General features: G+C 48.3%; 1 protein-coding gene and 1 non-coding gene across 2 annotated transcripts; one reads left to right on the forward strand and one right to left on the reverse strand.

The window, feature by feature from the left end:
• Positions 1 to 515: 515 nt before the first annotated feature.
• MRPL11 (mitochondrial ribosomal protein L11) lies at positions 516 to 3,271 on the forward strand. The gene is made up of 5 exons (XM_007974779.3): positions 516 to 922; positions 1,295 to 1,390; positions 2,111 to 2,204; positions 2,289 to 2,448; positions 2,982 to 3,271. The coding sequence occupies exons 1-5, from the start codon at positions 800 to 802 to the stop codon at positions 3,085 to 3,087; spliced, it is 579 nt and encodes a 192-aa protein (XP_007972970.1). The 5' UTR covers positions 516 to 799; the 3' UTR covers positions 3,088 to 3,271.
• A 2,955-nt stretch (positions 3,272 to 6,226) lies between these two features.
• Positions 6,227 to 6,364, reverse strand: LOC119624621 (small nucleolar RNA SNORA43). Its single transcript, XR_005240777.1, has one exon. It is a non-coding gene; the product is annotated as a small nucleolar RNA SNORA43 (small nucleolar RNA).
• Positions 6,365 to 10,388: the final 4,024 nt, after the last annotated feature.

Here is a 10,388-nt window from a genome sequence, read left to right on the forward strand (position 1 = left end):
CTTAATTGTACAGATAATAATAGCACATGCTGACTAGGTGCCAGGCATTGTTTTAAGCATTTTGCTAACTTAGTCCTCACAGCAATCCTAAAAGGTAGGTGCTACATATTACAATACCTGCTGTACTGGGGAGGAGACAAAGCATAAGAAACTTGATTAAGTTCAGAAGCAGTGGCGTGATCCTGGCTCACTGCCACCTCCAACTCCTGGGCTCAAGCGATCCTCCCGCCTTGGCCTCCCAAAGTTCTGGGATTACAGGCGTGAGCTACCGCGCCCAGCTCAGGGTCTACACTCTTAACTGTACTGCCTTTCAACAGCATGTGAGGAACAGAGAGAGGAGAGAGAGACTCCCATTACCAATCAGGAGCTCCAGGTGTATTTCAAACCCTAGGATTATCACCGTGTGCAGCAGATGGCGCCCTGGAGCGTAGCAATAGGCCGGACCTGTACACGGAGTCAAAACTACCATACCCACAATGCTATGGGGTATCAAAGTCCAACCCTACTGGTTAGCTGTCCGAGGTAGTGCCTGTGCGCGCTCCTGTGGGAAATTGTGTACTGAGGCCATTCGGGACCTTCCTTTATCTGCATAAGACAAGTTAAAAAGTGTTTTATCCTCCTCTTATCCTCCTTGTCTTACTAGTTGGCGAGCAATAGGGCTGAAACAAGGCTGCTGTTTGTTGGCCTCACCTGCGCTAGCCTAACGTGAGGACCCTTGACCTCTGGGCCAAGATGGTGGCGCTCAGAGCTTCGCTCTTGCTGCTGTCGTGAGGTGAACTGAAGCCAGCAGCCCCGCATCATGTCGAAGCTCGGCCGGACCACCCGGGGCCTCAGGAAGCCCGAGGTCGGCGGTGTGATCCGGACCATCGTGCGGGCAGGCCTGGCCATGCCCGGGCCCCCACTAGGCCCAGTGCTGGGTCAGGTGCGGCCGTGGCGGGAACCCGACGTGGGGGTTGTCGAGGGTGGTGGAAGCTAGGACGCGGATGGACGGCGCTGGCTCTGGAACTACCGGGGCCTGGGTTCAGAGCTCGGCTCTGCTTCTCACACGCTTTACGTCCTTGTGCTGGTTACAAAGGCTCTTCCGCCTGGGCTTCCTCATCCCTTCCCAATGTGCTGTGATGAGGATAACGTGGGAAGATGCGTACAGATCTTCTGGCTCACGGAGGGGTAGTTGAATCTGGGTAGAGATAGGAACACAGAGAAGTGAAGACGAAGGAGGGAATGGACGGCGCCTCCTGGGCAGTAGGAAGCCGTCCCCTCCTCCCACCACTAACCCCCTCTGCTTCCCTCACAGAGAGGTGTTTCCATCAACCAATTTTGCAAGGAGTTCAATGAGAGGACAAAGGACATCAAAGAAGGCATTCCTCTGCCTACCAAGATTTTTGTGAAGGTGGAGTCTGGACCGATCCCTGGTTTCTTTCTCCCTCTCTTCTTCCTCGGCCCTGGGGCTGGTCATCTGGGGTTTTCTCAGCTCCTGACTTGACTTCCTATTACTGGGCTCCACTTTCCCCATTTAGGACTAGACCATATTTTTTCTGAACCAGCCCCATCTTGCCATGTTGCCATTCCTCCCTTTGCCCTTCCATCTCACTGGGCCTTCCAGAGCAGAATTAGGGCAGGAATAGAGAGGACAGGGTTGCTTGCTGCAGATTTATCTTTTCTTTCTTTTTTTTTTTTTTGAAATGGAGTTTTGCCCTTGTAGCCCAGGCTGGAGTGCAATGGCACGATCTCGGCTCACTGCAACCTCCTTCTCCCGGGTTCAAGCAATTCTCCTGCCTCAGCCTCCTCCTGAGTAGCTGGGATTACAGGCGCCTGCCACCATGTCTGCTAATTTTTGTATTTTTAGTAGAGATGGGGTTTCACCATGTTGGTCAGGCTGGTCTTGAACTCCTGTCCTCAGGTGATCCACCCACCTTTTCCTCCCAAAGTGCTGGGATTACAGGCATAAGCCACTGCGCCTGGCCCAGATTTATTTTTTTCTTGTGATTCTGTGGTCTTTTTGAGGGATGCCATAGGAAAGTGAGATGAAGGAAGCAGGGACAGGACATTAAAAGTTCCCTGGGATGGGGCAGCAGGAAGAGAGAATCTCATATTTCTTTTTTCTGTTAAGCCTGACAGGACATTTGAAATCAAGATTGGACAGCCCACTGTTTCCTACTTCTTGAAGGCAGCAGCTGGAATTGAAAAGGGGGCCCGGCAAACAGGTGAGGGTCAGGGTAGGCGTCTGAGATTCTGGGGACTCCAGAATCTCAGTAACACCTGAAGAACCACTTGTTCCTTCCTTCTAGGGAAAGAGGTGGCAGGCCTGGTGACCTTGAAGCACGTGTATGAGATTGCCTGCATCAAAGCTCAGGATGAGGCATTCGCCCTGCAGGACGTACCCCTGTCCTCTGTTGTCCGCTCCATCATCGGGTCTGCCCGTTCTCTGGGCATTCGTGTGGTGAAGGAGTAAGTGTCCTGGCAGGTGCAGTGTGACGAGAGGGCCCAGAAAGCTCTGGACTCGGGCAGAGCTGAGAGGGCCCATTGCAGTGGGAAAGTCAGTTTTTAAGTCAGGGGACCCTAGATTCTAGAGGATAGAGTGGGTGTGGGAGACCACATTCATTGATTTGGAATACTCTTATTGGGCACCTGTTATGTATTAGATATTGTTCTGCAAATGTTCTAAGAAATGGAAAGATCTCCATGAAGGATCCAAGTGGGAGAAGTTCAGTGTCACCCGGGTCTGTCATCCTAGTCTGGCTGACACCTCAAAGGATGAGTAGGGATTTAATAAGGGAACAAAAGATAGGGGTTTTGGGGGTTGGGAGATGGTGTCCCTGGAAAGCAAAGGTATAGAGGCTGGGAAGTCAGGGAGGGAGAAGGGGCCAGGCAAGCTGGGCTCTGAGACAGAGGCCCCTTTGAGCCCCTGCAAGACATGGGGTCCTGTGAGCTCCCACTGGTGACTAATCATGCGCCAACCATCTGTCTGTCTTCACTTGCAGCCTCAGTTCAGAAGAACTTGCAGCTTTCCAGAAGGAACGAGCCATCTTCCTGGCTGCTCAGAAGGAGGCAGATTTGGCCGCCCAGGAGGAAGCTGCCAAGAAGTGACCCTTGCCCCCCTTCTCCCAGATTTCAAAGGAGGCAGCTGGGAAGGGGACCAGTTGCAAAGGCTGTGCCCCAGGGGAGGAAGGAGGTCACACCAATATGATGATGGTTTTCGTGACTTTGAATGATGTATTTTTGTACATTTAGCTGTATTGAGGCATCAGGCCTGAATAAACATCCTTTCTTACCCACTGTCATCTTCTATCTTGGGACCTCAGGGAAGGGGACCAGTACTGGTGGTAGCCAACATGGGCAGACATTAGGAAATTGGGGTCTTCATGCTGCTTCTCAGATGTGCAAATTGAGGTTCAGCCAAGCAAAGTAACTTGCCCAGGTCCTTTTTTTCTTTTAAGTTATAATTTTGCTTTATTGCCCAGGTTCTGAATTGGTGCCAGAGGTAGGAATAGAACACAGGGCTTCTCATTTGAAATCCTTTGTTCTTCCCCTCCCCAGGGTGGGAACCATAGGTGCTAGGGCTGGGGTGTATTGCTTGCTTCTTCCATCAAAAATCTCTTTGTCTCCTAATGATTTGCCACCTCAGCAGAAACAGGTCCCTGTGGAGGTCTCAGCTCAGCCCCAGGCAGAGTTACTACATGGAGTGCCCAGATCCCAGGGGCTACCTCAGGCCCTTCTACTAAGCTTCTGACCCTGGCTCTGGGTCAGATGTTGGCTGAACATGAACTATTGTAGGGCTGACAGCTACAGACCACAGAAAGAGCAAAGCTTCAGCAGGTTCCTGCCTGATGCAGAAGTCCTCGGGAAGCCCTTGGCCTTTTATTTCCTCATTGTCCTTTCAGAGAAGAGAGCAGGAGTTGGGGGAGAAAGAAGTTTCGTGTTTACTGAACATCTGTTATGTGCTAGACACTTCATTTTATACTGATAAAATATGGAAAGCATAGATAAACACCTAAAAGAATATAAAATCCTCACGTTATCCCACCACCCAGATGAGACTTCTGCCAATGTTTGTTGTATATCTTTTCTGCTCTTTTTTTTTTCTTTGTGTATTTATGTATAATGCTTTTTGAAAAAGCAAACTGGGGTCATCCTCTATATAGCTGTATAATGCTGTATACTTTTAACTTGGCAACTATTTAGAACATTTAAAAATTATCTTTTTTTTTTTTGAGATGGAGTCTCGTTCTGTCGCCCAGGCTGGAGTGCAGTGCATGATCTTGGCTCACTGCAAGCTCCGCCTCCCAGGTTCACGCCATTCTCCTGCCTCAGCCTCCTAAGTAGCTGGGACTACAGGCGCCCGCCACCATGCCCGGCTAAATTTTTTTGTATTTTTACTAGAGACGGGATTTCACTGTGTTAGCCAGGATGGTCTCGATCTCCTGACCTCATAATCTGCCCACCTCCGCCTCCCAAAGTGCTGGGATTACAGGTGTGAGCCACCACGCCTAGCCTAAAAATTGTCTTTCTAAAACAATTTTAAATGATGGCTTAGGTTTTTTTTGTTTTTGTTTTTGTTTTTTTTTTTGTGAGATGGAGTCTGACTCTGTCACCCAGGCTGGAGTGCAGTGGCACGATCTTGGCTCACTGCAACCTCTGCCTCTCAAGTTCAAGTGATTCTCCTGTGTCAGCCTCCCAAATAGCTGGGGTTACAAGCGCCCGCCAACACACATGGCTAATTTTTGTATTTTCAGTACAGACAGGGTTTCACCATGTTGGCCAGGCTGGTCTTGAACTCCTGACCTCAGGAGATCCACCCGCCTTGGCCTCCCAAAGTGCTGGGATTACAGGTGTGAGCCACCATGCCCGACCAATACTTCATTTAAAAAAAAAAATTTTTTTTAATTAATTAATTTATGTTTTTGAGACATAATAAATTAATTAATTTATGTTTTGAGCCTTGTCACCCAGGCTGGAGTGCCGTGGCACGATCTCAGCGTACTGCAGCCTCTGCCTGCTGGGTTCAAGCGATTCTCCTGCCTCAGCCTCCCAAGTACGTGGGATTACAGGCACCCACCACCACGCCTGGCTAATTTTTGTATTTTTAGTAGAGATAGGGTTTCACCATGTTGGCCAGGCTGGTCTCAAATTCCTGACCTTGTGATCTGCCTCCCTCGGCCTCCCAAAGTGCTGGGATTACAGGCGTGAGCCACCGCACCTGGCTTTTTCATTTTTAAATGTTTTAGAGACAGGGTCTTACTCTGTAACCTAGGCAATGGTGTGGTAATAGCTCACTGCAGCCTCAGGGATCCTCCAGCCTCAGTTTCCCAAGTATCTGGGACTACAGGTGCATGCCACTATGCCTGGTGAATTTTAAATTATGTTTATTTTTTATTTACTTTTATTTTATTTTATTTTTATTTTTGTTGTTGGTGGTGGTGTTTTTGGAGATGGAGTTTCGCTTTTGTCTCCAAGACAAGAAATGGCTCAGTCTTGGCTCACTGCAACCTCTGCCTCCTGGGTTTAAGCGATTCTACTGCCTCAGCCTCCCAAGTAGCTGGAATTATAGGCATGCGCCACCACACCTAGCTAATTTTTGTATTTACAGTAAAGATGGGGTTTCATCATGTTGGCCAGGCTGGTCTGAAACTCCTGACCTCAAGTAATCTTCCCAGCTTGGCATCCCAAACTGCTGGGATTACAGGCGTGAGTCACCATGTCTGACCTGTTTTATTTTTTAAAAAGACAGTATTTCACTATGTTGCCCAGGCTGGTCTCAAGCTCCTGGCCTCAAATGGTCTCGCCTCAGCCTCTCAAAACACTGGGCTTACAGGCATGAGCCACTGTGCCCAACGAAGTCTCTTTCTTTCCTTCTTTCCTTCCTTCTTTCTCTCTCTTTCTTTCTTCTTTTTCTTCCCTTCCTTTTTTGAGACAGGGTCTTGCCCTGTTGCCAGGCTGGAGTGCAGTGGTGTAATCATAGCTCACTGTAGCCTCCAACTCCTGGCCTCAAGTGATTCTCACATCAGCCTCCCAAGTGGTTAGGACCACAGGTGCACACCACCATGCCTGGCTAATTTTTTAAATTATATTTTTCTGTAGAGATGAGATTTCACCATGTTGCCCAGTCTGCTCTCAAACTTGTAGGCTCAAGCGATCCTCCCACCTCGGCCTTCCAAACTGCTGGGATAACAGTCATGAGCCACCATGACTGGAATCTTGTTTAATTTTAATTTTTCTTTTTTCTAAGAAATGTCAGGCCATAAACCATTCTTAGAGCTCACTGATTTCTGAACACGAAGTGTAGAAATAGCCTCTTCCTCTTTGCCCCAATATCATGGGCACAGCAGACCAACAGCATCTGCGGTGCTGGCAGGTTCCGAGCGGCATCTTCAGGGTAGTCACCCATACCTACTCAGCAAGCCAGAGACACTCAGCCTGCAGCCAGGGTGGGCATCCTTTCTTATCTTTTAAAAGTTTCTTGGCCAGGCATGGTGTTGCACACCTGTAATCCCAGCACTTTAGGAGGCCGAGGTGGGCAGATCACCTGAGGTCAGGAGTTAGATACCAGCCTGACCAACATGGTGAAACTCTGTCTCTACTAAAAAAAAAAAAAAAAAAATAGCTGAGCATAGTGGCAGACACCTATAATCCCAGCTACTCAGGAGGCTGAGGCAGGAGAATCACTTGACCCTGGGAGGCAGAGGTTGCAGTAAGCCGAGATTATGCCACTGCACTCCAACCTGGGTGAAAAGAGCGAAACTCCATCTCAAAAAAAAAAAAAAAAAAGGAAAACAAACAAAAAAAAACTTTCTTATCCATTTTTCCATCTTTTTATCATTTTTTTTTTTTCTTTTGAGATGGAGTCTCACTCTGTCACCTAGGCTGGAGTGCAATGGCACAATCTCAGCTCACTGCAACCTCCGCCTCCCAGGTTTAAGCAATTCTCCTGCCTCAGCCTCCTGAGTAGCTGGGATTACAGGCGCCCACCACCACTCCTGGCTAATTTTTTGTGTTTTTAGTAGAGATAGGATTTCACCGTGTTAGCAGGATGGTCTCAATCTCCTGACCCCGTGATCTACCCGCCTCGGCCTCCCAAAGTGCTGGGATTACTGGCGTGAGCCAACAACACACCTGGCCTTTTTTTTTTTTTTTTTGAGACAAGATCTCACTTTTTTCACCCAGGCTGGACTGCAGTGGTGCAAGTGCAATCAAGGCTCACAGCAGCCTTGCCCTTCTGGGCTCAGGTGATCTTCCCACCTCAGCCTTTTGGGTAGCTGGGACTACAGGTGCACACCACACCTGGCTAACTTTTTGCTTTTTTTTTTTTTTTTTTTGGAGAGACAGGGATTCGTCTTGTTGCCCAGGCTGGTTTCAAACTCCTGGGCTCAAGCTATCCACCTGCCTCAGCCTCCCAAAGTGCTAGGATTATAGGCATGAGCCCCTGTGCCTGGCCTGTTCTTCTTTCTTATCGTTTAGCTCAATGTCACCTTAGAAGAGTTTTCTGACTCCACACTCTAAATTAGCACCCCCTCCTCAGTTCCTCGCTGCCACAGCACGCAAGTTCTTTCTTTCAGTGCACACACTGCATGCTCCTTTTAGAGAGTTATTTTACTTTTTGTTATGTCTCCCCACAACTTCAGTGTAAGGTCTGTGAGTCCAGGGACCTTGTCTGTCTTGTTCAGTTTTCCCCAGCACCTAGCAAAGTCCTGGCACATGTAGGTGTCATAAGTGTTTATCACATGCAAAATGAGGTGCCAGAGTCAGTATTTGAGCTCAGTCTTTGTGACCCCAAAACTTCAGCCCTTTCTCATACCTTTTTGCTACCAGGGCAGCAATCTGGTGTTGGTGGCAAGGGTGCTTGAGAGTCAGATTTGGCTTCGGCAGCCACTTTGGAAGTGCCATTGGGCAATTCCTTTCTTCTCTCTGGGCCTCAGTTTACCCATCTCTTCTAAGATGCAATATTGATGCTCCGAGCCACAGGGACCCTGCCAGGGAAGGGAACAGAAGCAGATAGTTCTATGACCAGCAGGGGGTGCCATGAGCTCTCTCAACTTCTTTCTCCGCACGGGCGGACTGCCTGGCTCTGCAGTTCCGAGTGTGAGGGTGGCTTCTTGTCCACATACACTCTACCATCTCCTGTCACTGCCCCCAAATACCAAGGAGGGGTTTCTTTTTTTCTTCCATAATTTTTACTTTTTAATGTTGTGGGGCGGCCAGGCGCGGTGGCTCATGCCTGTAATCCCAGCACTTTGGGAGGCTGAGGCGGGTGGATCACGAGGTCAAGAGATTGAGACCAGCCTGGCCAATATGGTGAAACCCCATCTCTACTAAAAATAGAAAAATTAGCCGGCCGTGGTGGCAGGCGCCTGGAATCCCAGCTACCCAGGAGGCTGAGGCAGGAGAATTGCTGGGACCCGAGAGGCAGAGGCTGCCATGAGCCAAGATCATGCCACTGCACTCCAGCCTGGGCGACAGAGCAAGACTCCATCTCAAAAAAAAAAAAAAAAAGATGGGGGCTTTTCTGTTTTGTTTTGTTTTTTGAGACAGAGTCTTACTCTGTCACCCAGGCTGGAGTGCAATGGCACAATCTCGACTCACTGTAACCTCCGCCTAACGAATTCAAGTGATTCTCCTGCCTCAGTCTCCTGAATAGCTGGGATTACAGGCTCACGCCACCATGCCCAGCTAATTTCTGTATTTTTAGCGGAGACAGGGTTTCACCATGTTGGCCAGGCTGCTGTCGAACTCCTGACCTCAGGTGATCCACACACCTCAGCCTCCCAAAGTGGTGGGATTACAGGCGTGAGCCACCATGCCCGGCCTATTATAGATTTAGACTTAGAGAAAAGTTGTGAAGATCCTACAAAGTTCCCACAGACCCCACAGCCATTTCCCCCATTACCAACATCTTACACTTCCATGATACACTTGTCACAATGAATGAATCAATGTTGATGCAGTATTATCAACTGAAGTCCGTCCTTTATTCAGACTTCCTCATTACCTTTTGTCCTTTTTCTGTTCTAGTATACTACATTCTATTTCATCATTATGTTTCCTTAGGTTTCTCTGATTTTCTTTTTTGTTTTGTTTTGTTTTGGGGGCAGGATTTTGCTCTGTTGCCCAGGTTGGAGTGCAATGGTATGACCATAGCTCATTGCAGTCTCTAACTTCTGGGCTTAAGCAATCCTCCCACATCAGCCTCTCAAGTAGATGGAACTACAGGTGCATGCCACCATGCCCAGCTAATTTTTGTTTGTAGAGGTTGGGTCTTGCTTTGTTGCCCAGGCTGGTATTGAACTCGTGGGCTCAGGCCATCCTCCCACCTCGTCCTCCCAAAGTTCTGGGATTATAGGCATGAGCTGCCACAATTTCCCGACCAGACTTTCCTTTTTTTTTTTTTAATGACCCCAGGGAGGTTTTTAGATGGGACTCCAGTGTGTGTCCTGAGCTCATGGTCACTTAAGATTCCCTCTGGGGAACTTGGGAACACATTTTTACAGCAGAAACTGATGACTCTAATGAAATCCTTGGATCTTCAGAAGTGTCCTCTCAGCCAGGTGGGGTACTGTGCACCTGTAATCCCAGTACTTTGGGAGGATGAGGCAGGAGGATCACTTGAGCCCAGGAGTTTGACTCCAGCCTGGGCAATATAGTGAACCTTGTCTCAAAAGGAAGAATGAAAGAATGAAAGAACAAAGAAGAAAGAAAGAAGGAAAGAAAGAAAGAAAGAAAGAGTGAACGAACTAATGAAAGAAAGAAGTTCCTTTCAATAAATGTGAGACCCTGTCTAAAATGAAGAAGAGAAAGAAAGAGAGAAAGAGAGAGAAAGAAAGATAGACAGAAAGAAAGAAAGAGAGAGAGAGAGAGAAAAAGAAAGAAAAAGAAAGAAGAAAGAAAGAAGAAAGAAAAAGAAAGAGAGAAGAAAGAAAAAAACAGATTCCTTTCAAGAAGACATTTCGAGTGTGCTTGCTATGTGCCAGTCCTGTGCTCTGTGCCAGGGTCCTCCTGGGGTTGACAGTCCAGTTATTTTGTCCAAGTTGGAGAACAGATGCACAAGGAAGGCAGAGGGCAAAACTCCACTCTCCTGTTCCACCCAAGGACCTGTCCAAGGTGGAAAAATAGTGACAGGTCCCCAGGAGTGTCCTCCTTCCCATGGGACTCTCAGAAAGGGCATGGCCCCAGAACTGGAGGATTTGGAATGAAAGGAGGCTTAGGGTCTTTCTCAGGTTTGCACCCTCAGTTCCTGGAACCCAGCCTCAGTACTTCACCAGGGAGAGATTGGGGCCTGGAATTTCCTTCCTTTCCCTGAGAAAGAAACATGCTCTCAAGCATTTGAGGGCGCCATTGCCTTCTAATTCAATTTAATGACTTAAGTCAATTCTGTGCTTCTCCGCTTATAAATGGAC

This window comes from Chlorocebus sabaeus, chromosome 1 (genome assembly GCF_047675955.1).
Source record: "Chlorocebus sabaeus isolate Y175 chromosome 1, mChlSab1.0.hap1, whole genome shotgun sequence".
In the NCBI taxonomy this organism is placed as follows: Eukaryota; Metazoa; Chordata; class Mammalia; order Primates; family Cercopithecidae; genus Chlorocebus; species Chlorocebus sabaeus.

Bases quoted from the DNA above. Each gene is read 5' to 3' on its own strand.
- MRPL11 (XM_007974779.3), top strand. From the start codon at position 800: ATGTCGAAGCTCGGCCGGACCACCCGGGGCCTCAGGAAGCCCGAGGTC. The intron at 1,391-2,110 runs GTGGAGTCTGGA...TTTTCTGTTAAG, and splicing joins CTACCAAGATTTTTGTGAAG to CCTGACAGGACATTTGAAAT. The intron at 2,205-2,288 runs GTGAGGGTCAGG...CCTTCCTTCTAG, and splicing joins AAAGGGGGCCCGGCAAACAG to GGAAAGAGGTGGCAGGCCTG.